Below are 27,178 nucleotides of genomic sequence, written 5' to 3'. Positions count from 1 at the left end.
GTGGGCAGGAGCAGGGACCGAACAACGGGAGCTCACCCCGTTGCGGGGATTTGAACCGCCAACCTTCTGATTGGCAAGCCCTAGGCTCTGTGGTTTAGACCACAGCGCCACCCACGTCCCATAATAGATCCTTACGTGGGGGGGGGGGTGTTCTTCAGAGTTTCTTATGTTGACTTCTAAGCTCAATATGGTAATAATGCTAATGTATGCAAACTTAAGCTGAAAACATGGTCAATGTCCAGCACAAATATTTCATTTCTCTGTTTTGTTTCACTACATTCTGGACAAGTACTCCTGTGTAGAGATGGGAAGGCCTGGAAAAACCCCAGAAAAATTGGGGAAAAACAGATTTCCCCCCAATTTTTCCAAAGCTGTTTCCCCCCCGGAAAAATTGAAAAAAAACAACAGTTTGACACTGGGTCCCCCCCCCATTTTTCCAATCCCCCCCAGGCCTTCCCATCTGTACTACATTGGAAAGAGACTTGGGCTACTATCCTATACCCACTTATTTGGGACTAAACCCCACTGAGCTCCATGGGAATCACTTCTGAACAAACAGATACAGGAATGAGCTGCTTGTAACGTAATGCTGTAAATAAGGTGATACAGAAAGTATACCTAGTTCCACAGAAAGGACAGTGGCAGAAATATAATTTCCTTTAAATTACATTCCCATGTAATTTTGGCATGATTATGACCACTTTCATATTTAATCAAAATAAAAGTAAAGACTGTCCTTTTTTAAAAAAAGAAGTTGTAGTTGAATGTGAACAGACCATTTTTTTTACCCATTTCCAGTCTTCTACATAGATTTACTCTAGATCTGTTCTGAATGTTGGGAGTTCTTTGTTTAAGATTCAGTACGTTTCCGAGCACAATTCAAAGTGTTGGTGCTGACCTTTAAAGCCCTAAACGGCCTCGGCCCAGTATACCTGAAGGAGCGTCTCCACCCCATCGTTCTACCCGGACACTGAGGTCCAGCACCGAGGGCCTTCAGGCGGTTCCCTCACTGTGAGAAGCCAAGTTACAGGGAACCAGGCAGAGGGCCTTCTCGGTAGTGGCGCCCTCCCTGTGGAACGCCCTCCCACCAGATGTCAAAGAGAAAAATAACTACCAAACTTTTAGAAGACATCTGAAGGCAGCCCTGTTTAGGGAAGCTTTTAATGTTTAATAGGTTATTGTATTTTAGTGTTTTGTTGGAAGCCGCCCAGAGCGGCTGGGGAAACCCAGTCAGATGGGCAGGGTATAAATAATAATTTATTATTATTATTATTTGTTTCTCTTATCTTCTTTTTCTTATTTCAGTTTCTTAGCATTTGTAGTGTTTTACTCTAATGGTACAGAATTGATATCTGCTATTATTTCATTGTAATCTTCTGGGATGTATCTCAGATTAGTAAAAAACAACAACATATCAGCTAGTTTCCTCACTATTTGTAAGCAAGAGATTGTAACAGGTAGTTCTTCTGGAGACAAGCCAATGAATAGAACATTGTCCTGTCCTGAATTCTAGCCACGCAGATCATGGGATTATTTGGCTGGGGAAAAAAGTTTGATTTTCTATATACTAGAATGCAGCAAACAAATCAGCTGTATTTGTCCTTCTGTTCCAGTTCGATAAGAGAGAGATTTGTGTGTGTACAGAGTAAGACCCACCTTAAATACTTCACTTGGACCATTAATATTTGTGGGTGGATTCTGAGCAATTTGAGGATAGAAACTGTGGATAGGAATGAGGAGAGGCAGCAGGTGGCAGCAGAGAATTTTGCATTATGATTACAACCAAATATTGATTTCAAGCTAATTCTTGGAGATTAGCGATGGGAATCTCGTTGCTCTCCAGATATTGGCAGATTGAAACTATCTTCAGCCTTTGCCAGCATGGCCATTGGTCAGGGATGGCTGAAGTTGCAGTCCAGTCACGTCTGGAGCTTCACAGGTCCCTCATCTTAGTATTTCCCTGCCCTGCTCTTAATATTTTTTGGGGGATCTTTCCCTTCTTGAAACCCTCTGGAATGAAAGGCAAGACCAACTGATTTTTAAAAAGGTAAAAGACCCCTGGACGGTTAAGTCCAGTCAAAGGCGACTATGGGGTTGCGGTGCTCATCTCGCTTTCAGGCCGAGAGAGCCAGCTTTCTGGGTCATGTGCCAGCAAGACTAAACTGCTTCTGGCGCTACGGAACACTGTGACGGAAACCCGAGTGCTCAAGGACTGTCTCTTTTAAGCCCTTTGCTTGTCTATGGGGCAGGTGCAAGGAGTGTAGCTTGAGAGGATTAATCTGGGCTGAGAATGATGTAGGAACTTGGAGCTGGAACTCCAGTAGACTAGGGTAGGTAGCTCTAGTGACCTGTCCATGGTGCTGAAAGCCTTGTAACTTTGTGTCCTTGTTCACCAGGTCTGGATCTCAGATTATATTCCTCTACCAACCTGCCCTTCTATCTTTCACCTTCCAACATTCTCATCCCAGGGGTCTTGATCATGGATTGGGATATGTTTGCATGTTGGTTTCCTCTTTTTCCTAACTGTTCCTGGCCACTTCTGGGATCTTACCCAGCTGTCTGTGGGCTTATCCCAGGGTGGTAGTGGTGGTAGTGATGAAGAAGGTTGGCGGTTCGAATCCCTGCCAACCTAGCAGTTTGAAAGCACGTCAAAGTACAAGTAGATAAATAGGTACCACTCCGACGGGAAGGTAAACGTTGTTTCTGTGCACTGCTCTGGTTCACCAGAAGTGGCTTAGTCATGCTGGCCACACGACCCGGAAGCTGTACACCGGCTCCCTCAGCCAGTAAAGTGAGATGAGCGCCACAACCCTAGAGTTGTCTGCGACTGGACCTAACGGTCAGGGGTCCCTTTACCTTTACCCTGCCCATCTGGCTGGGTTTCCCCAGCCACTCTGAGCGGCTCCCAACAGAATATTAAAAAGACGATAAAACATCTAACATTAAAAACTTGCCTAAACAGGGCTGCCTTCAGATGTCTTCTAAAAATCAGATAGTTGTTTATTTCCCTGACGTCTGCTGGGAGGGCATTCCACAGGGCGGGTGCCACCACTGAGAAGGCCCTCTGCCTGGTTCCCTGTAACCTCACTTCTTGCAGGGAGGGAACCGCCAGAAGCCCCTCAGAGCTGGACCTCAGTTTCGGGGCTGAACGATAGCCTGCCAGTTCTGATGTGATAATTTCCTCAAGCACAGGAACTTCTGTTTTCTAAATGGGGAGTGCTTTGAACACACAGTGAAAATTGCTGTGCACTTGGGGAGTATTATTACCTGGTGATCTATTATTACCTGGTGATCTGAATCCTGACCAGATTCCACACCCCCCCCAGCCCAGATTGAGTGTTATCTACTGAAATCCTTTCTCTGACAATTCTACAGGGACAGCACAGCTTTCTAGCCCATTGATTATCTTCCCCTCCACTTTTATGTCTAGATTTCCATTTGATTTCTTTTATCGCAACTATGGGGCATAAAATCCCCCACTAATTATACATATCTTAAGAGTTCCCAATCTCCAGAGAAGATAATTAACCAAATCAATGGCCATGCCATAAAAGTAATTGAGCTGGTGCGTTTGGAAACTAGTGGAATTTTTGAGGAAATGTGCTTGTTTACAGGAATAATGCCTCTAGCGCACGAATTTTGTGAAGTTCAGTTCATTAAGCCAGTGTGGTGTAGTGGTTAGAGCGGTGGACTCGTAATCTGGTGAACTGGGTTCGATTCCCCGCTCCTCCACATGCAGCTGCTGGGTGACCTTGGGCCAGTCACACTTCTCTGAAGTCTCTCAGCTTCACTCACCTCACAGAGTGTTTGTTGTGGGGGAGGAAGGGAAAGGAGAAAGTTAGCCGCTTTGAGACTCCTTAGGGTAGTGATAAAGCAGGATATCAAATCCAAACATACCTTGAACCAGGAGGACTTGCGATATGTCAAACCCTTGGCTTATTCGAGCAACAACCACACCAAAGTCAAAGTCAAATGCATCGCTGGAACAAAATATAAATGTATATATGCATATAAATTGTTTTAACACAGCATTGGAACAGTGACAGTTTACTTGGACATTTTTCACAAGCAGTATGAGAAACAAATGGATTTCTAAAGTTAGAAAGTCCATTTGGAATGCTCCCCCGACTCTCTCCTTTAACCATCAACAGTGCTTTGATTTCCCAGCTTTTTGGATTCTGATATATAGAATATATGAAGGAGCATTGCAAACATTGGATTAGCACTTGTAACATAATTTGATAAAGGGTATTGAAAAAGGAGATTTAATAGATTGGATAAAAGTATTTAGTCGCAGAAAAGAGAAGAGAAAATTATTGGAAACCAGGGAGAGGAGTGGGTGGGGGGGGGGGAGTCCATAGGTCGGAAGAACCCCTATAAAGGTATTGAATTCATTATGGATTAATGCAAATAATATTGTATGCTGAAAAAATTCTAAAATAAAATATATAAAAAAAGATTCTGACCAGTTCCAGCTCCCAAAATCACTGCCATAGTCACCTATAGAATTCCTGCTTCTATCCTTAACTGAACTATGTTTAAACCTCTACAAGACCTTACACAGTTCTTTTGTGAGTGTGTGTTAGCACAAAGGGTGTGAGCTGGTTTCCAGTAACAACAGCAGGAAAAAAAATCGGGGATAGGGCACAGAAGTGGCAAAGTATATTTCTAGGTGTGCAAGAAATAAAAATAACAGTACAGTAGTACCTTGGTTCTCAAACACCTTGGAAATCCAACCCCGAAAACACAGAAGTAAGTGTTCCGGTTTTTGAACATTTTTCAGAAGCCGAACGTCTGATGCGGTTGTTGGCTATTGTTTCCGGGGCGCCTGCACCAATCAGAAGCTGCGTTTGGTTTTTGAACATTTCAGAAGTCAAACAGACTTCTGGAAAGGGCTAACTTTGGTGCTTTTGTTTTTGCTATTTATTTTGCGTTTTTGTTTTTGAGGCCTTTTTGCTTAATTTGTTTTTGTGACTGTGTGGAACCCAGTTCAGCTACTGGTTGATTGATTGTGTGACTGTGGAAATGGATAAAAGCCCCCCATCCAAACAATGACTATCATCAGTGCAGGTAAGAAAAATATTAATTTTAATTTTTATCATCTACAATACTATCTTATTTATTTTATAGTACAGTACATTGATTATTGCTTTCATTTTATGGATCAATAGTCTCGTTAAATAGTAAAATTCATGTTAAATTCTGTTTGAGGGCTTTTAAAAGTCTGGAATGGATTAATCCGTTTTGCATTACTTTCGATGGGAAAGCACGCCTTGGTTTTGGAACGCTTTGGTTTTGGAACAGACTTCCAGAACGGATTAAGTTTGAGAACCAAGGTACCACTGTAGTAGATGCAGAAGGAAGATGTTGCTTAAAAATCACTGTTTCCCATGGGTTTTTTTAAATCCACAAGTGGAAATATCTTCTCTGCATTTTCCTGCCAGTGAAAAAGCTCCATCAGTTGGGTTTTTTTGGGGAGGGGAGAGCAGGAGGGGGAGAAATTATGCAGTTTATCTGTTCCTGCCACTCGTCTGCTTGGGCTCTGTATGCCCAGGTTGTTCAGGGTTAAAAAACAAATGAAGCAAAATGCAAATGAAAGAATATTGGCAGTCCCTGCAACCTGTAGCTTGAGCCATGGAGGGAAGCACAAAGTAGATTTTGCTTGAGATAAATGCCTAATCAAGTTATTTTGCTCTCAGCCATATGGCTCTTTCACGGAGAAACCTCCCTATTTCTTTTCCTTTTTTTAAAAAAAATAACCTTTATTAAATTTCCAAATTTTACATTTCAAATTAAGCCAATGAAGTCAATGAACGTACGGCAGAATAAAAGAAACCTTCCTATTTCAAGGCATGTGTAGGTTAACAAATTTAAAATAGTTTGAAACCAGCTTAATGGTCATGGGTAATTCCAAGAACTCCAGAAATTGTAATTTTGTGAAGTAGCCAATAACTCATCCTATGCAATTGGTCAAATTGCAGTCTATAGGATTCTTGTACTGGGAGCCATGACAGTTAAACAGTTTTGAAACAGGCTTAAAATGTGTAGTGTGGCCATCAAAATACATGCTTTTAATGGCAAGCATGATGACTCTTTCGCTCTGCGTACCAATATGCATGTGAAGGAGAAACTGGTTTGGGGTTGTGGTCCTAAACATCTCATGTTGATGGCTGGGGGTGGGGAGGCAGTGTAGGACATTATGTTATAATGTGTGTTTTCTGCCATGTTGGAGGTCCTAGTTTTGACCAATCAGGTGGGAAAGCTGTTACCAGTAGTAGTCAACAGGAAGCCCCAAAATGGAGGTTGGGTGCCAGATCTAGCAGACCCAAAGCCTCATGGATCCCCCACGGGATGGTGGTTCTCAAGCCCCTCAGCTGTGCCAACTGGTGCAGCAAAAATTGAAAACATTGCCACCATCTTATGCCCTGGCCAACATGAGGCACAAGGACTACAGATGTAGTGGTGGGTCTGTTGTCGCCCTACTCCCCAGCTGGGGTTTTAATTACTCCTTCCTCCTTACTGTGTGCTCCTGCCAACCTAACAGTTTGAAAGCACATCAAAGTGCAAGTAGATAAATAGGTACCACTCCGGCGGGAAGGTAAACGGCGTTTCCGTGCGCTGCTCTGGTTCGCCAGAAGCGGCTTAGTCATGCTGGCCACATGACCCGGAAGCTGTACGCCGGCTCCCTCGGCCAATAAAGCAAGATAAGCGCCGCAACCCCAAAGTCGGCCACGACTGGACCTAATGGTCAGGGGTCCCTTTACCTTACCTCACTGTGTGGTCCAGTACTTGAAACTGGAATCCTTAAGTTTGATGGTGTCTATATTTGTTGTGACACTATTGCAGTGATTCTCAAACTTGGGTCTACAGCTGTTGTGGGACTACAACTCCCATCATCCCTGACCACTGGTCCTGCAAGCTATGGATGATGGGAGTTGTAGTCCCACAACAGCTGTAGACCCATGTCGGAGAAACACTGCACTATTACTGAGAGATGGCAAACAGTTCCAGTTGTGCCCCAAAGCAGCATGCTAAATTCTTCAACTTACTGTACGACACCCATGTAATTTTCAACTTCTACTGCGGTGGCTTCTTTCCAGTCCTTCTTAAATCCAAGCACCAAAGTATTTGGTCTCATCCTGCCCAAGCCGGAGGCCTAGTAATATTAAGAGGCAGTGTTTAACAAGATGCATGTGCAAGGTTCATCCAAAATGAGAAATAATGGCAAAAGATAACTGAAGTAATGTTCTGGAGGGATTTGAGATTAAATTACATTTGGTGAGTGTCCTTCATGCTTGTACCCAAGCAGCACATATAAAGATTAGCTCTAAATCATCTCGGCTGTAAATGGTTTTTAGATGACAGAAATGTAGCTTTGCTAAATTAGCATACATTTGCATTTTTTTCTGATGCCTGCTCATTAAAACGATTTAATAATTTAAGATCAACGGAGTTTTCATGTTACTGTTCATGTGCTCATTTTTAACATGATAGCACCAGGTTTGCAGCAGCACCCATTATGAAAGCATGGCATGAGATTCCTGTAAAGAGTTCTAGTATCTAAGACTAGATCCTTTTATTCAGGTCCTTTTATTTAATTTATTGCTGCAGTCCTAAACACAATTACTTGTAAGTCCTATTGAGCACAGCAGGACTTACTTTGAACTTGCTGAATCAGGCTGCAGGATTCCTAGCATCCTAGGAAATAATTCACCCCTAGCTGAGCACATTTAGGGGGCCAGGATTTGTGCATTATTGTCTGGAAGTCCACTCCACTTCACCGTGGGGAGGAGTTGCGGTGGACCATGTGGCTGCCAACTCTCCTTCGGGAGCGGGGGATGAAGTCCCGCATTGCCCGGAGAATCCTGGCCATGTCAGCAACCAGTCAGCCAATCCGCTGGCTGGGGGGGGGGCATGGCTGGGACCCATTTAAATGGAGGTGCAAGCCAGAGAGCTCCAGGGAATGTTTAAAAGGCTAGCTGAGAATGTCAGATCTTTGATGCCCCTAAATGCATAAGTTATTTAACCTTATGTGCTGAAACTGCCCACCATCTGATGGAAACCAAAGCATGGCTCTCTACAATCAAGGCCTGGCTGAAAGTCCACTATAGAACAACATCTAACTCCTTCTTAACCTCTATGCTTGAAGAATGCATCTCATCCAGATGGTATAGAGCAGGGACGTCCAACTCCCAAGAGACTGGGATCTACTCACAGAATAAAAAACTGGCAGTGATCTACCCCTTTTTGGGGGTGGGGGTCAGGTCATAGTTGATTAGCTTTTTTTAGGGAAGAAAGTCAAAATTGTTGACCTTTTTGGGGGGATCGACCAGTTGATCACGGTCGGCCAGGGGGACATCCCTGGTATAGAGCAATTCATGACAAAATCCATAGTTTGGCCATTGCTCTCTAAAGCCTTGAAGCATGTGATGAAAGTCACATATTCCAATTAATCAAGCAGTGGCTCTATGACCATGACAGTGCTTGCTACCTCATACTCTGAGATCTTGTTCTCCAGAGTTCTCCTTAGGTGTCACAACATCCTACGGAACCTGTGCCAAATACCTAAAGAATTTACTACTCCCGTCCCATTGAAGAGCCTTTATGCTCGCGAGATTAAATACTTTCCCTTCTGCAGTGACTAAAGGCAGATTCTCACATACTCCATATCAAGCCTGTTTGCGTGCCTGCAACCAAGAAGCACCAGATTCAATGGACCACATTCTCTTAGATTGCTCTCTACACAGTAGACCTCACCATCTGATGCTGAGCAAAATGTTGGATCTCCGGCCCACAACTCCGAGAAGAAGCCAAATGAGGTTTCTCCTGGCAGATCGGGACAAAGATACCACTGCTCTGGTAGCATCCTTTTTAGCCACAATTTTACCCAAGGGTTCCCAACGGACCATCCCTTCAGGAAATAGACTGAGCGTAGCAGAATATCTAAGTGCACATGACCACAGTGTGACTCTTTAACCCTTGACAGCTTCACCCTTGTCCCTTTACTTATCCCAGTGATTTGAAACGTTTTATATTGTGATGCCAATAAAGGTATTTGATTTGATTTGAATGTAACATTTAGTTCCATACAGAGACAAAGAAGATGAGTGTTATTATCATTTCATCGATTAGATTTCCCCTGTGGTGCTGCTGTGTATTTAACAGCTCACCTGGTAGCTATAGGTAGCCAGAAATTCCATGCAAGCGAGTAAGAGGGCTCACAGAGGAAGGCTAGATCGTTACATCCCTGAAACACATATGTGCTCTTCCAAGCCAGTATTCCCAGCATGTTCTCATTTCTGTCTCAGTGATGTCTTCGGTGGCTTGGTAATGTACACAGAACGGGAGATGATCTACAAGGATGTACTTTATGGGGAGCTGGCTTCAGGCACCAGGCCCATTGGCACACCAAATCTGCATTATAAAGATGTCTGCAAACATGGCACGAAGGCTGGCAACATTAACCCCACTATGTGGGAGTCCCTTGCAGACGTCTGCAGTGCATGGAGACAGACAGTCAGATTGTGCATGCACAGCAGTAGCCAGAGGAGAATGACTGCTGGGGGGGAGTGCAGAGTCAAAAACTACCATGGTGCGTCTGTAACAGTGAAACCAGATGCCTTTATCTGCTAGGGCTGCCATATGTCCAGGTTTTCCAGTGAAATGGGCTGCAAAAATGGCGTCCAGGTGGATATTTTTTTTTTTTTGCTGAATCGGATTTTCACTTTTGGGGATATGGCAACCCTAGCATCTGCCCCATCTGCAATAAAACATGTCTTTCCCATATTGGTCTCTACAGCCACAGCAGGTGCTGTGACTCTCCAATGGAGAGTTTATCCTCAATGGCACACTCTTCCATTGTCTCTCGAGACAGACAGATGTCAACATTGAGTCAGCACGAGCTGCAGAGGAAGGAAAGGTTCTTCCTTAACAATTCGCATGGGAGTGCAGCTAGGGAATGGGGAGGAGAAGATGACATTCTTCTAAAGTCATCTTTTAAAGTGTGGGGGGAACAAATGACTCCATCCCTCCTCCACAAGTCTACTTGATGGTAGGTAGTTAAGAGGCTAGTAAACAATATATCAGTGCTGGCTGTGGAGGAGCAAGCCAGTGGAAAATTAAACAAAATTGCAGGCTATTAACTTTTGTGGGATGTAATCCACTGGGAGCAGTCAAATACAACATTCCTGGTTTTGCTAGAGTGGACATGCAAGGGAATGTTTGGTCCAGCCAGTCAAAACTTCCTGTTCCTCCTGGTCTGGAGCATCCTTCTTTTGCATGTGACTAGTAGGTAGGCGTGTCCTTTCCAGACCTGGCAAAAGGCCAAGTCATGTAGCCACCTCCCTTCTTTTTCGTCCTGTCTGCTTCTTGCTTCACCTGGACTGCACGGCTGGCTGTCAGCCAGAAGTCCCTAGGTTATCTCCCGCATGGGGTAAACCTGTTTGTACATATTTGCAACTTTAAGCCTAAAGCCTGCCTTCAGGGATCATGCTGTGCTCTGCCTGATCGTGACTAAAACTACTTTTTGTTACTTATGAACAAGACTGTTGTGTCTTTATTCTTTTAGGAGGGATCAAAGTGGTCTTAACTGGAATAATAGAACATATCTCAATCTGGGCAAGCCAGATTGAATTGCTTATTATCTTATGAGACTCACATGAGTCTGCAACCAGCTTCTTGCTGTGTAAAGCCAGTGTGGTGTAGTGGTTAAGAGCGGTAGTCTCGTAATCTGGGGAACTGGGTTCGCGTCTCCGCTCCTCCACATGCAGCTTCTGGGTTAGTCACACTTCTTTGAAGTCTCTCAGCCCCACTCACCTCACAGAGTGTTTGTTGTGTGGGAGGAAGGGAAAGGAGAATGTTAGCCGCTCTGAGACTCCTTAAAGGGAGTGAAAGGCGGGATATCAAATCCAAACTCTTCTTCTTCTTCTTCTAAAGGGGAAATGCACTCTGCTGTATAAAGAAACTTGCTAGTGCGAGTTAGGAAGGATAATATTAATCAATATATCCTCTCCTGTCACCCACAACATTCTCACAACTTTAGTCTGCTGATATGTTTGGAGATGTAGGATTATGCTGAAGTCTAGTTCACAACGTGCATGTTTATCCTTTGAAGACTGCACCATCAACTAATGACTTGGATACCATCACAGATCTTACATTCCAGATAAAACTTTAAGGTCTTGTTTGTGTTTGTAGCCACTGCAATGTATGTTGGGGCCTCACTTGTTCTTTTTCTCTGTATAAACATCTGCCACACAATGTGGATAAGATAAAGAAACTGTTGCTGTATGACAGCATGATGTTATAACACATAAAATATTAGATGTAATGCAATAGAACTTGTTTGGGTAGTCTCGGGCATTTGTGAGACATCCTTAAGGCATCTCCATTTACTACAGGGCCATTTAATATGGCATTGATTAGTTTCTTTCATAGCTGCATAGCCTGGACCCAGAATTATTTCTGAAGTAAGCCATAATACAAAGAGAAAGAGAGAGAAGGAGGGCGGGTGCCTCCAGGATTCACTCTGCCTTTACAAGACATTATCCACACCTACACAAGCATTCTTCACAAATAAAGAGAAATTCTTCACCTAACGGAGGCTGCTTTGAAGTCATGCTCATTGCATGTGCAGTGCAAACAAAGAGCTTACTTGGAGGAGACTTTTGACTCCATCTCTAAAGCTGTCGGCTGCCACTGCAGCATAAAAGGCTTTCCTTTTGTTCTTTGTCAGCCAGGCCTGCTTGGTTGCCATGCCGCTGTTCATCTCTGTAACGCACAGCTTGCGTGGGCCCTGCAAGACACAATAATATATTAGGGAGAGGACTTTGTATTATGCATCACACAATAGTGCGATTTTGAAGGAGTAACCGAATCTGCTCTGCGAGGGGAGGAGGGAAAGAATGTCAAGGAAGGGGATAAAAAACACACACACACATTTCTACAAAGGTTCTGCAGAGATTCAACCTTTTGAAATGAAACCTGCTGCCAACATCACTCATTTTCTATTTCAAGGAGGGGGTAAGCCTGTTAACACCACTTAGGTATAGTGAGAGCTGACAGAAGCAAGTATGAAAATATAATTTGAGAAGTGGGCCCCGTAGCTCTTCGACAAGGGGCAGGAAATAGCATGGGGTTAACACCGTTAACAATCTAACGATCTACATTCTGGAAATAATTGTTTTCAATTGGCAAACCATTTTATTTTTTTTACATAGTGTTTATGCAGTAAAGTTCACAAGTTGGTATTGGGGGGGGCATGGCAGCCTGTTTCAGGAATGGTGAGTGCCAAGTGGTGAGTGTCAACACAACAGCTAGTTCACATGTCCATTCATCGAGTGCTGGACTAGGGACTCGGACAGCAGGGTTCAAGTCCCCTCTCAGCCATGAACTTGGGTGAACTTGGGCCAGTCAATCAATCAATCAATCAATCAATCAATCAATTTCCTTTATTCGACCGATAGTCAGAAATAAAACATTACACAATAATTATAAACTATAACATCATAGGGGTACATAAATAAGGTAGGGCCACAGTACTAGACCTCTCACAGATAACCCACATCAAAGCAATCAGTTATACGTTTCCGACACTTGAGTGCCAGGAAAAGGAATTTAGCCACTGACAAAGTTGTTTTCCCAGAAGACTTATTTAGCAGATATGCTGTCTGCTTTCCTCTTTGTCGGGAACTGAGCTGGGGTAAGTGTGGAGTTATAAGGTACTGTCTTAAATCGTTGTAAATGGGACAGCTCAGTAAAATGTGCTCTGTGGATTCTACCTCACCCAATGCACAGTGGCATAATCTTTGGTCATATGGGACTCCTCCATATCTTCCCTTCAGAACCGCCGAGTCAAGAACATTCAGCCTAGCCGCAGTAAATAGTCTGCGGTATTCCACGTAATGGATATCCGCCAGGTAGCGAGCTGGAGCAGCCCGATACAACTGCTCCCCCAGAAACAACCCAGGTTTCACACGGGCTATGTCCTCCTGCCTGGCAATATCCCTTAATCTTTGAGCGATCACCGCCTTTGCGTGGCTATACGTCATGGACTCTATATAAAGGGAGGACAACCCGCACTTCTGCACTTCCTCCACTATCTCCCCTTCCCATGGAGATTTAAAGTTATCCCTCAGAATTAAGGGGGCCAAACCCACCGGTCTGAAACAGAGCTTGAGCCATAGTTGGGCCAGTCACTTTCTCTTAGCCTGACAGACCTCACAGGGTTGTTGTGAGTTTAACGTGGGGAGGAGGAGAAGCATATATGCTACCTTGAACTCCTTCAAGGAAAAAATGGGATATAAATCAAATAAATAACAACAACAAAGTCAGTTCCCAGCAGCCTTGTTCTGTAAAAGATAAACATGTGCTCATCAAGCCCAGTTGCAGCTAACAACTAAAAGCTTCAGGTGAATATTGCATTGCTTTTTCCATCTTCTAAGGAAGACAGGGAAGTCCTACAAATAGCACCACTTGGGGCTCTGTGACCTTTTTAAAATGGGCCTTAAATACATGCCAGGTTCCTTGACTGTTAGTTCCATTCTTAAATTCTGGGCTCAGAATAAGGCAAATTGGATAATTTGCCATTGGAATAACTGGTTTGCAACATAGATTTTGACTATAAATTCTTTTATCAGGTACAGCGTAAGTAGTATTCTTTACACGGGAATTGGGCTGGTGTTTTTTTTAAAGACACCCACGTTCTGTATTTTTCATTCTATAAGACGCGCTTTCCCCCCTTCAAAAATGAAGGGGAAATGTGTGTGCGTCTTATGGAGCGGATGCAGGCTCCTTGGCTTCAGCGATAGCAACGCGAAGCCTCCGAAGCGCAGAGGGAGAGCTCCCCCGGCGCTCTGGAGGCTTCGCGTTGCTTTCGCTGAAGCCGCCTGAAGCCCCTGGGGTGCAGTGGGAACTCCCGCTGCGCTCCGGAGGCTTCAGGCAGCTATCTGCAAGCCTTCGGAGTGCAGCAGGAGTTCCCGCTGCGCTCCAAAGGCTTGCGGATAGCCGCCTGAAGCCTGGAGAACGAGAGGGGTCGGTGCACACCAATCCCTCTTGCTTTCCAGGCTTCGCTTCGCTGGAGAGGCGCTGCACAGTTTTCCCTCTCTGGGCAGCGCCCCTTCAGCGAAGCGGGAGGAGAAATGGAAGGGGCTCCGTTTCTCCTGCCGCTTCGCCGAAGGGGCGCTGAGCAGAGAGGGGGAGAATTTCCCCCCCCTGTTCTCCCCCTCCTATGGTCCGGTGCGTCCTATAGAGCGAAAAATACGGTAAGTGTAATTGTGCAGTCTTTCTGGGCATGATGGGAGTCCTGCTTGCAGAATACCCCTGTTTCATCTCTCTCTCCTTTTCCCAGTTACACATCTCAGAAGTTCATCGTGTCACATTTTTTATTTAGCCAACGAAACTAAGCTTGCATTAAATCTCTAAAGAAGGGAGAAACCAGCTAAAATGCTTACACTAGCACAGCATGCTTATGTTAAATGTTGGTAGAAATAAAAATATATCAACACCCCCAAAAAAACCTGCTTGCTGATCTGAAACTCTTATAGATCCTAATTATGTGTCCCCACTGGAATAAGCAATAAAACTTCCATTGGCTTCAGCTGTGTAGGTCAACTGGGTGGAGGAAGAGCATCTAGCTCCTGCTTTGGACTGTGCAACAATCTTACCCTGTTTTAATTATTTAGGAACAATCTCATGAAAAAGAGCATCTCATGAAGCCTGCTGATACTGCCCTGCTATTTGAACTTGAGTCTAATATCTTTGAAAACAACATGTACCAGACTAGTCTTCAAAACAGATGGCTATTGACCTTTTCTTTATTCCAGAGTGTATTCTAAAATTAGGAAAATTTAGCATTTAAGCCCACATCATATAAAACCCATCTTGACTTACTAACCCTGTTTGGGACTCTCTGGGTTGAGCGGTCTTCTTCTGAAGCATTCAAATATGATTTGTTTGTGGTTCGTGGTTGTATTTAGTTAAATAGTTTGTTCGCTTTGTATATTGTCTCAGACATTGGTCATGTAAGCTCCCTTGTGAGGCCCTTGTCAAGAAGGTAAGATTGCAATATTTTCGACAAACGAAATGGAAATTCAAGATATACCTGGAGGCTATTTGACATACCCTTGTTGGCAGGTGCTTGCCATACGTCAGGAAAATTCAGGTGTAAAAATGGTGTCGGGGGGGGGGATTTTGCCGAACCGGCAAAATGTCAGGGGAAACCCGGATGTATGGCAACGTATGGCAACCCATTGGAAAAAGCAGCGGAATCAGCTCAAAAAGCTTAAAATAACTATATTTGGGGTAGGCTCCTCCCCAAAAGCTGAGCAATGTGAGTTTGCTCCCCAAAAAAGCTTAACAATTTTTGAAATATGGCAACACTATCCACGCAGCAAGCACTTCATGCACAGCAATTGGACTGGGACTGTGCTTCTGCAAACTACCAACGGTAATGTTTTGTGACAGTGTGGGGGCAACCCACATCACGAACATACGGACACAGGAAGCTGCCTTATACTAGTCAGATGATTGGTCCATCTAGCTCAGTACAGTGGTACCTCGAGTTACAAATGCCTAAGGTTACAAATGCTTCAGGTTACAAACTCCGCTAACCTGGAAGAGTTACCTCGAGTTAAGAACTTTACCTCAGGATGAGAACAGAAATTGCGTGGTGGTGGCAAGGCCGCAGTGCAGCAGGAGGCCCTGTTACTAAAGTGGTACCTCAGGTTAAGAATGGTTTCAGGTTAAGAATGGACCTAAGTTCGTAACTAGAGGTACCACTGTACTGTCTATGAGAATGGCAGCAACTCCAGGGTTTGATACAGGATATCCCCAGCCCGACCTGGAGATGCTAGGACCTTCTGTGTGCAGAGCAGATGCTGTCCCCAAGCCTCTGATTAAGACCTAAATTTCCACACAGAGCAGCTGCCATATCAAGTTGACTTCACGGGGGCAGCCATTTTCTGTAAAGCTCTCCTTAGTGCACGCTGGTTGAGCTTACCGTGTATACTTCACAACAGATGCAGAGACCATTGTTCTTTGTGAATGAATGTGCAATGTCTAACAAAGCTGGTCTCGTCATGGGTTCTCCAGTTAATACTATGCACTGTGGCCTGTGAAGGTGGAAAAAGGTACATTAAGTTTGGTGATACATACATCCACTCAGCATCCACTCACATCCAGCAGAGACCTTACCTGAAGTTTTTCACATGATCATCCACCGTAGTTAATTCCAATGCAGAGTCAATGGCATTAATATAGTATACTGCCTGTGATGATGAACCCCAATTTACATCTGTTGTGGATAAAAAATATTTCATATTGTATCATCATTAATTTTTTCCCGGCCATCCTTTCTTGACAACCATGGGAAGAGCTTGAGTTTTGTATGTAGGATGGTGAACAAATTCAGTGCATTTACTTTAAAGAAACTTCTAATAGCAGAACACTTTTTAAAAAGAGAACATCTTTGCTTTCTAGCAGATCTTTCTACTTAGTGTGGTTTACTGTGGTTCAAATAATGGTTTTAAAGAACAAGCCTGTGCCTGACTACTCAGAAGTAACTCCCACTGACAATTACAGGTAAGTGTGAATAGGTTGGAAACCATGCAGTACTTAAGGAAAACGCAGGGGGAGAGAGTGAATTGGAATAGCAGTGACCAGAACACTGAGGCTACCATGTCACTAGCTAAGAAGCCAGCTTGGCTTTCTTGTTTTGAGCCTGATACCGTAGCACCTGTGCCCACAGAACCAGAGCCAGGATCTGAGGCACCTAATGTGTCACATAGTACCCTGCTAGCCCAAGAGCACAGGGAGTGTGCCAAGCTGGAAATCATGGAATGAAGGAGAAGGATTGGCCATTTAGGAGTCTCTAATTCTCCAAAAAGGGATGCGAGTGGCACTGTGGGTTAAAACACAGAGCCAAGGGCCTGCTGATCAGAAGGTTGGTGGTTCGAATCCCCGTGACAGAGTGAGCTCCTGTTGTTCAGTCCCAGCTCCTGCCAACCTAGCAGTTCAAAAGCACATCAAAGTGCAAGTAGATAAATAGGTACCGCTCCGGCGGGAAGGTAAACGATGTTTCCATGCGCTGCTCTGGTTCACCAGAAGCGGCTTAGTCATGCTGGCCACATGACCCAGAAGCTGTACACTGGCTCCCTTGGCCAATAAAGCGAGATGAGCGCTGCAACCCCAGAGTCGGTCACGACTGGACCTAATGGTCAGGGGTCTCTTTACCTTTAATTCTCCAAAAAGGGATGCGGGTGGTGCTGTGGGTTAAACCAGAGCCTAGAACTTGCCAATCAGAAGGTCGGCGGTTTGAATTCCCACAACGGGGTGAGCTCCCGTTGCTCGGTCCCTGCTCCTGCCAGCCTAGCAGTTCAAAAGCACATCAAAGTGCAAGTAGATAAATAGGTACCGCTTTGGCGGGAAGGTAGATGGCATTTCTGTGCGCTGCTCTGGCTTGCCAGAAAGTGGCTTAGTCATGCTGGCCACATGACCCGGAAGCTGTACGCCGGCTCCCTTGGCCAGTAAAGTGAGATGAGCGCCAGAACCCCAGAGTTGTCCGTGACTGGACCTAACAGTCAGGGGTACCTTTCCCTTTCCCTTTAATTCTCCAAAAGGTATAAAGCTTAGGACAGGTCCTTTATTAAATTTATATCTTGCCCTTATGCCCAAAGGAGTCAAGGTAGCTCACTAGGAGCTCTCCATGGTGCTGCAGCAACCAATTTGCCTTGCTGCCTTGCCCCTTGACTCCCAGAGGCAAAGAACAGAACATCCACCTTTTACTGTACAGTGGGTTCCAGATACGGGTTGGCTGCCAGTCCCAGACCCAAGCACCTTACTGTTGCATAGCATGAGGAGTGATTTATCTGGAAAGAAAGCTTCACAGCAGGTTCACCTCCAGGATATTATAAACAGTATTATTATAATATAGTTATGTTTACCTTGGCAGGACTTAAGGCTGCTTACAACATGCATATAGAAAAATTATAAAAACCATACCCATAATTATAATAAAAACAGCACAGCAGCAGCCCTTTCATTAAAAGCAGTCAGTTCCCAAAAGCTTATTGGAACAAGAAAGTCTTCACCTGCCAGCGGAAGGACTTATAGACTCAAGCAAGCCAATTCACTCTTTCATCCTGCATTTTCTGTTCCTTTTTTAAAAACATTGCATGGCAGAGCCACCCTCATCCATAGATTTAATTGCTATATTCATGTCGTTTGCCTGCGTTGATAGAGCCATTATAAAATTTAGTCAACAGGAGGCACTGTTATTAATTGCATCTTAGTGGAGTTGGGCGTTTCTTCTTCCTGCTGTGTTCTTATTAGAAAAATAGGGACAATAAAGTTCTTCTTTAGCTTCCTAACTGGGTCTGTCCTCCAAGCCTTCCACGATACTGCCTGATTTCCAGAGTCTTTAGACCCTCCTACCACCTGAGGCAGAAGTAAGAGCCATCAATAAAAAACAATGAAGGAATTCAGGATTTTAGCTGAGCTGTGATTGGGGAGGAGAATGTCTCCTGTTTCCCTAAGGTGAACAAAAGGAAGAAGCACAATCAGAAATTCTTAGCTTTAGCATTCACTCTGAACGCAGAAGCTTGTTCTTCAGTCAATGAACTATGTTAGTCCCGACTTTTCTTATCGCTGCCCCCCAAATTCTGCAGCTCCTGGAAGCTCATAGGTAATAGATACAGCTATACAGGTTAAATACAGGTATAGATACAGATAGATAAATTCTGAATACCTAGGTGAGTCCCATAAGTATGCAGAAAAATATTGTTTCTGAGTGGCCTCAGATTGATATTGCTTTCAGACTGTGAGGCACTCAACTACCTAATTTCACTTGTAAAGGGAATGGGAAGGGGTGTGTGTGTGTGTGTGTGTGTGTGTGTAGTGGTGGCTTTCCATTTGCTTTTCGTGTTTCGTGTGACCCTGACCCATGACAGTAGTATTTCCATGATAGCTAGAAATATGTTGTTTTTACAGGAAAACAGAGACTTGTGGAAATTATCGCAGGTCTGAAAAAGAAGTATTAGAAGCAACCACCATCATCTATTTTTTATCTTGCAAATACATACTTATTCAGACAGAAGGGGTTTGTTTTGCCCTTTGTTCATTTGGATAAGTGCTTTTGTACTGTACATTTTGTGAAAATGTAGCACAAAGACTTCTAGGTTAAAAGCACAAAGAGAACAGGTGGTTTTAGCTGATGTGTTGCTCTGCAAAGGAAGAGCTGGGCTGTCCTGTTCATAAAAGCCTCATTTGTTTGAAGACACAGTTTTTCAGAAGCTGATGAACTGTCTCCTTGAGGAGACAGAAAGTGTCAGATGAAAGTGTCAGCAGCCACCCGGCAGATAGGATTAGGAATCTGAAATAGGATTGAATAATATTACCAAGTATTTTTAGGAATACATGTTTGTATGTGTGTGTGTGTTTCTACTGGGGCTGGATTAAACGCACGTAAGGAAGAGCAGGAGAATGGAGGCAGATTAGGGGAAAATTTAAAGCTGTATGATCCTTTTATAATCTAAAGTATATATCTGCTTGGGACGCGGGTGGTGTTGTGGGTTAAACCACAGAGCCTAGGACTTGCTGATCAGAAGGTTGGCGGTTCGAATCCCTGTGACGGGGTGAGCTCCTGTTGCTTGGTTCCTGCTCCTGCCAACCTAGCAGTTTGAAAGCACGTCAAAGTGCAAGTAGATAAATAGGTACCGCTCTGGCGGGAAGGTAAACGGTGTTTCTGTGCGCTGCTCTGGTTCACCAGAAGCGGCTTAGTCATGCTGGCCACATGACCCGGAAGCTGTACGCTGGCTCCCTCGGCCAATAAAGCGAGATGAGCGCTGCAACCCAGAGTCAGTCACGACTGGACTTAATGGTCAGGAGTCCTTTACATATCTGCTTATAATTATCTTGAAATTATGGCAACAAGTTCATATATTTAAACATGGACCTGCCTCAGTCTCGTAGAAGGGAGTAGAGAGTCCATTTTTTATAGCAAAAAGAGTAGTTGTGAAACATTTCAACAGTAAACAAGATTCTCTAATTATGGGGATCTCATTTTGACACAAGACTTTATCATCCTTGAGTTGTACACACCAGATCCCCCCCCCCCGTCTTCCATTCTTAAGCATTATCTCTCTTATTTTTCTGCCCTGCCTTACCTGGCTTCTTGTACGTCACGTAAATATAAAGAAAGAGCTCGACAGCATATGTGATGACAGCTGCCCACCAGTTGATGACGAACATGACTCCACAACACAGAATCGCTCCGAAAAGGGACACCCACATGTTGTAATACTTGAAAGCAGGTCTCCAACCTGCAGAAATCACAAATGGGCTAAGTCAATATTAAGAAAGGCCAAGAAAATGGAAACTGTACCTACGAGATTAATGGTCTCGTTTGTTTATTAAATTTATGTATTGTGTTTGCATGAGGACATGTCCTAACTCCCCAAGTTGCTATTGTAGAGTGTGAAATAGCGAGAGTGCAAGTCTTGTTTGTTGCGCTTGCCAATGGAAAGAACTGCTAGCAGAACACATGTGCAGCTGTAGGAGGAAATATACTTTGAGGTTGTTCCTAGAGATGTCATCCACTCTAGTATAGTGGTACCTTGGTTCTCAAACTTAATCCATTCTTAATCCATTCAGATTATGGAGTCCATTAGACTCCATAATCTGTTCAAAAACCAAGGCACAGCTTCTGATTGGCTGCAGGAGCTTCCTGCACTCAATCAGAAGCTGCAGAAGCTACATCAGATGTACGGCTTCTGAAAAACGTTCACAAACCAGAACACTCACTCCCGGGTTTTTGGCATTCGGGAGCCAATTTGTTCGACAACTAAACTGTGCAAGAACCAAGGTACAACTGTATACTTAAAAAAAAATAAAAACCAATTGGTGTCAAACTATATTTTCATGGTTTTGTAATTACTTAATCCATTCCGGGAGTCCGTTCAACTCCTAAAACCATTCGAAAGCAAAGGCACAGCTTCTGATTAGCTGCAGAAGCTTTCTGTACTCCATTGGAAGCCGTGTCGGACCATAGCTGTCAAGCGTCCCTTATCTGGAGGGACAGTCCCTTATCCCAGCGCCATGTCCCGCTGCTGTCCCTTATTGATGGATGTCCCTTAAATTTCCCGGGTTTCAAAGGAAGCAGCTCCTCTCCCTCCCTCCCTGCCGGCCAGGGAGGAGGGAGGCTCCAACTGTGTTGCTTGGCTGCCTGGCCCGCCCCCCTCTGGCCTCCTCTCACCAGCCTCGGCCCCTGGGAGCCCCTCCCCGCTGGGACTGGAGGGAGCCTCGGGCCCTTCTGCCGCCATCCTCCTCGTGGCCACCGAACTGAGCATCTCTGCCTGGGGCCTCCCCTCTGCCTGTCGCCGCTGCTCCCGCTCCCGCTAGGCCATACTGCGGCTGTGCCGCCGAAGGACCCGGATGAGATGGGCAGCCTGGCATGGCCTATGAATTGCTGAGGAGCCTTGAGAGGACAGTGAGGGCAACCATAGAGAAAACAGTTCAGAGAGAGGAGGAAGAGGAGGAGGCGGAGGCGGAGGCGGAGGTGTGGGCTGGTGTTCCAAGGGCTACAATGGAAGGACCGCAAGCGCTTCTCCCATAGATTTGTAGTGATAGACTAGCATAGATGGTCTGATCTGCGGGTTTACTTTGGGTGCTATTTCCCCCACCTCCTCCCGCCCCACCTGATGGAATTGAGAGCTGCAGATGGAGCACGAGAGAAAAGATACAGAACTGCAGCAGCATCTTCATAGCTTGGACTTTGTTTTGCGCGAAAAGTGGTTGCTGCTTGTAGTTATTTAATGGCAGTGTTTCATCGGCTGGTGTCTTTTTTTTTTTTTAACTTCTTTTTATTGAGTTTCATATAAGTAACCAAAAAAAAAAAAGAAATAACTTCACAATTACAAAAAGAGAGAAAAATACAAAACAAATATCTAAACATAACATAAGTATTATCTATTTCCGTTACAATTCTTTGTCCTCACAATTATCTCTTTATATCTCAAGAACTTAAATCATTCTTCTACGCTCTATTGACCTCCATCCCTCCCGCTTTCAGGCTTCTTAATATACATAATTTATTTTCCCCGCAGCTAATAATTGTTAATAGTTTACACGTCGTAAGGTTTATATCAAATCTGTTATAGTTTTTAGGCTTCTGTAATTCCCTTCAATGTATATCATAAATTTGTTCCAGTCATTAATAAACTTTGTATTTTTTTGGTTTCTGATTTTTTGAGTCATTTCTGCAAGTTCAACAAATTCAAATAATTTTGTTTGCCACTCTCTAATTGATGGGATATCTTGATTTTTCCAATTTTGGGCAATTAACAATCTGGCGGCAGCTGTGGCATACTGAAATAATGTCTTATCTTCGTTTTTAACTTCATCCCCAACTATCCCTAGTAGAAATGCTTCCGGTCTTTTAGGGAATGTATATTTAAATATTTTTTTTAACTCATTGTAAATATATTCCCAATATTTCTTCATTTCTTCGCATGTCCACCACATGTGGAAAAAATTACCTTCTTTAACCTTGCACTTCCAGCAGTTCTTATTCCCAGTTTTGTACATTTTCCCCAACTTTGCTGGGGTAATGTACCACCTGTACATCATCTTTTCTAAATTTTCCCTGAGTGTTACACAAGCTGTAAATTTCATTCCACTAGTCCATAATTTCTGCCATTTGTCATACTCTATATTATACCCCAGATCCATTGCCCATCTCGTCATTACCCCTTTTATTTCCTCATCTTTGGTATCCCACTCTAATAATATGTTATACATTTTGGATAGTAATTTGGATTTGCCTTCAATTATCTCTATCTGAAACTTAGATTTCTTTTCATTCATTCCTACTTTTTTATCATCTCTCCATACTGCATTTATTTGATGGAATTGTAACCAGCCCGTTAATTTGTCTTTCAACTCCTCGTAAGGTCTCATCCTCCATCCATTTTCTGATCCTATCAGTAGGTCCTCATAAGTCAGCCTTTCTCCCTCCATATTTGCCTTTTTAGTTATTAGAATATCCATTGGTGATAACCACCAGGGCGTCTTCCATTCTAGGAGTTTTTTATTTCTTTCCCACACTTCGAGTAGGGGTCCTCTAAAAATATGATTTGAGAATCCTTTATGTATCTTCTCTTTATTCTGCCATAAATAGGCATGCCAGCCGAACCTGTTGTCGAACCCCTCTAGGTCCAACAGGTCGGTATTTTCCAGATTAATCCAGTCTTTAATCCAACAAAGGCTGGCAACCTCAAAATATAACTTCAGGTTAGGTACTGAGAAGCCCCCTCTTTCTTTTCGATCTGTAAGGATTTTGAATCTAATTCTTGGCCTTTTGCCCTGCCATATGAATTTCGACAGGGTTCTTTGCCAATCTGTGAATATTTTAGATCCTCTAATCACTGGGATGTTCTGAAACAAAAAAAGCATTCTCGGGAGTAGATTCATTTTTATCGCCGCCATTCTTCCCCTCCACGAAAGTTTCACTCTATTCCACATATCTATTTCTTTCTTGATCTCCTTCCATGTTGTAAGGTAATTATCTTGAATTAAATTTATATTTTTTGTGGTTAACCAGATACCCAAATTTTTTTTTTTTTTTACCACCTTAATTCCGTGCTGTTCCTCCAGTTTTTCACTTTCTTTTTTCCCCAAATTTTTAATCAGCATTTTTGTCTTTAATTTATTTAATTTAAACCCTGATAGTTTACCGAAATCTTCTAGCATTTCCAAGGCCCTGCCAACACTTTTTTGCGGGTTTTCCATAGATAACATTAAGTCGTCCGCGTATGCTTTTAATTTGAATTCCTTTGTTCCTATTTTGATCCCTCGGATCTCAGATGCTGCTCTCATTTTATTTAGAATTATCTCTAGTGCCATGATGAATAAAAGAGGGGATAGAGGGCACCCCTGTCTTGTTCCTTTTTCAATTTTAAAGGAATTTGTTAAGTTGTTATTTATAATCAATTTTGCATCTTGATTCGAGTATATTGCCTTTATTCCGTTCATAAACTCGCCCTCTAACCCTGCTCTTTCCATGCTCTTCAATAGGAACTTCCAAGAGACATTATCAAATGCCTTTTCTGCATCTATAAAAATTAGTGCCGCAGGTATTTCGTTCTTACACTCCAAATATTCTATAATGTTTATGGTATGCCTTACGTTATCTTTGAGGAACCTATTTGGAAGGAATCCTGCTTGATCCTTATGTATTATATTTACTAGACACTTTTTAAGTCTACTTGCCATCACTTCCGCAAAAATTTTATAATCGTTATTTAAAAGTGATATGGGTCTATAATTTTTAATGTTCAATTTGTCCGTATCTGGTTTAGGGATCATCGTAATATGAGCCTCCCTCCATGTCTCTGGTATTCTTCCTCCTCTCAATATACCGTTCATGATGTTACATAACACTGGTGTTAATTGGTTTTCCAATACTTTGTAATATTTAGCTGACAATCCATCTGGTCCTGGGGCTTTCCCTATTTTCATTTTCTTTATCGCATTTTGGATCTCTTCTGCTTTTATAGGGTTATTAAGTTGGGTTCTTTCTTCCTCTGTTATGGTTCTCCCGTTATATTCTTCTAGGTATTTTTCTATTTGGGTTATGTCTTCCTTCTCTTTTTTGTACAACTTCTCATAAAATTTGAGGAAATTCTCCTTTATTTCTTTTGGGTCTTCTATCAGTTGTTCCTCTATTTTTATTTTGTTTATCACATTTTGTTTTTGTCTTTTTCGTAATTGCCAAGCTAATAATTTACCCGTTTTATTAGCTGACTCAAAGTATTTTTGTTTCATTAATTTAATTTTCCATTCAGTCTCTTGACTTATTAACATTGAGTATTGAGATTGTAACATCTTTCTTATTTGGATATTTTGTTCATCTTTCGGGTTTGTTGTTAATTTTCTCTCACACTCTCTTATCTGAATTAGGATTTCCTCTTTCTTCTGTTCTCTTACTTTCCTCCTATAACTATTTTGTTGAATGAAAAACCCTCTTAAAACAGCCTTACTGGCGTCCCAAACTATATCCAAACTTATTTCCGTATTGAGGTTCAAATCCAAATAATTTTTTAGAGTGGTTTTAGCTTTTCCGACCACTTCATCATTTTCCAATAGATGTTCATTCAATCTCCATCTGAATCCGCCTTGTGATTTACCTTTTATTTCCAAAACTACCGAATTATGATCTGAAAGAGTTCTAGGTTGAATTTCACACTTTATAGTTCTTAAAGTAAATTCCCTTGAGACCCAGATTTGATCAATTCTGCCCCAGCTCTTATGTGGCTCTGAGAAGAAGGTGAATTGTTTCTCTAATACATGTTTATATCTCCAAATGTCTATTAAATCTAAACTTTCTTCCAACTTATTAAAGGATCCTGGCAATTTCCCTTGATTATTTTCCCCCCTTTCTGATTGTCTGTCCAATTCTGGTGTCGGTACTCCATTAAAGTCTCCTAGTAGAATTGTCTTATTACATTCTACCTCTAATAATATTTGTTCCAATTTTTTAAAGAATTCCGATTTATTCAAATTTGGGGCGTATATATTTATCACATTGATTTTCTCCCCCTGGAAATTAATTTGTACACCTAAAATCCTTCCTTCCTCGTCTTTACAGATCATTTTGGGTTCCCATTTTTCTTTCACGTAAATCACTACCCCTCTTTTCTTTTCAGCTGTACAATTTGTAAATTCCACCCCCAACTTTTTGTGCACCAAAATATGTTTGTGCTTTTTGATTACGTGTGTCTCCTGTAAACAAATTAGATCTCAAGACATCGGCTGGTGTCTTGAGCAGCAACCTCTGGAAACGAAGGGCTAAAAACCGGTGCTGCTCTCCAAAATGATCTGGTCCCTTTTAACTTCGTATTTCAGCTGGTTGACTAAAATCCCTTATTTTCAAGGCTGCTGGTCCCTTATTTTCAAGGCTGCTGGTCCCTTATTTTCAAATCTGTAAGTTGACAGCTATGTGTCGGATGTTCGGCTTCCGAAAAACATTTGCAAACCAGAACACTCACTTCTGGGTTTGCGGCATCTGGGAGCCTATTTGTTTGGGAGCCAAGCCATTCGAGTACCAAGGTACCACTGTACCAATAGCATTCAGAGGATATACAGTAATTGGCCCTGGGGTTCTTGCCGGGCTGGGCCTAATCTGCAATTGTTTCGCTCTGCAGATAATTAGGGGAAGCCTGTCTTTTAAAACCTGCACTCTGATCAGGCAACAGCATGAGCACTGATGGGAACAGAGTTAAGATATATATTTGTGCCACCACTGTGGTTTCACCCATGCTGGAAAGATGAGAGCTTGTTTCTCTGCAGCTGAAATAAATGTCTCCATGTGGTATAACAAGCGATTTGCAGCTTGTCTATGACTAAAAGGGAAGTAGAGCTGTAAGCTCTGGCTTTCACTGAATTGGCAGGGAGAGGATGCAAGTAAAGGGCACATTTTATTTATTTCCTTTGGTGGTGGAGCACGATTATAACAGCCACTGAAAAAGAAAATCCGAGTGATGGCCTTTCCTTCTAAAAATGATATGTAGCTGCCATTTATTAAACTGGTATTATGGAATAGCATTGTGGTATGTCAAAAAAGCACCAATATTGAGATTTGGCAATATGCAAAGCATATACATTTAACTGATTTTTTTTAATGGATAATTTCTCAATGAAAAACTTAATGGATGCCCCTAGTAAAAAAAAATGATAAAATCAACTAATGGAAGATAAAGTCAGAGGTTTTTTTAAAATTATTATTAAGCGCTATGTATATCTTGCCAAACAAAATAGATTCCATCCATATTTTGTTAATTTTCTTATGTCAACCGCTTTTTGATGTCTGCTTTTACAGTATTGCTATTTTTAATGACTATTTTATACTATTTTAGGTAAACCACTTGGTTTTTTTCCAGTTAAGTGGCATTTAAATCTTGCTAAATAAATAAAGCAATAATGTATTAAACTTAAAACAATTGTATTGAACTTAAAAGTTCACTCTTTTTCTTGCACCTGCGGATTGGATAATTTACTCCACCTTTCTTTGATTTGCAGTGGGCTGTGATAATCCACACCTCCTCCAATCTTTACTAGACTAGAATTTAGACTTAAAAACTAGAGAGAGAGAGAGAGAGAGAGAGAGAGAGAGAGAGAGAGAACACTA

General features: G+C 42.7%; 1 protein-coding gene across 3 annotated transcripts in view; it reads right to left on the bottom strand.

The window, feature by feature from the left end:
- The window catches only part of SLC12A1 (solute carrier family 12 member 1), an 80,148-nt gene that overhangs the window by 10,028 nt on the left and 42,942 nt on the right, over positions 1–27,178 (bottom strand). For all 3 annotated transcript variants that reach the window (XM_053364583.1, XM_053364585.1, XM_053364584.1), the window contains 6 exons: positions 20,160–20,315; positions 16,192–16,291; positions 15,998–16,109; positions 11,654–11,794; positions 7,050–7,156; positions 3,898–3,980 (listed from right to left, as the gene is read on the bottom strand). In XM_053364583.1, coding sequence (XP_053220558.1) covers positions 3,898–3,980; positions 7,050–7,156; positions 11,654–11,794; positions 15,998–16,109; positions 16,192–16,291; positions 20,160–20,315 — 699 coding nt within the window. The remainder of the gene's footprint in view (positions 1–3,897; positions 3,981–7,049; positions 7,157–11,653; positions 11,795–15,997; positions 16,110–16,191; positions 16,292–20,159; positions 20,316–27,178) is intronic.

The sequence above is a fragment of the Podarcis raffonei genome, chromosome 14, assembly GCF_027172205.1.
Source record: "Podarcis raffonei isolate rPodRaf1 chromosome 14, rPodRaf1.pri, whole genome shotgun sequence".
Classification (NCBI taxonomy): domain Eukaryota; kingdom Metazoa; phylum Chordata; class Lepidosauria; order Squamata; family Lacertidae; genus Podarcis; species Podarcis raffonei.
Note: the sequence above shows the minus strand (reverse complement) of the source record. Positions and strands in the feature narration are given on the sequence as shown.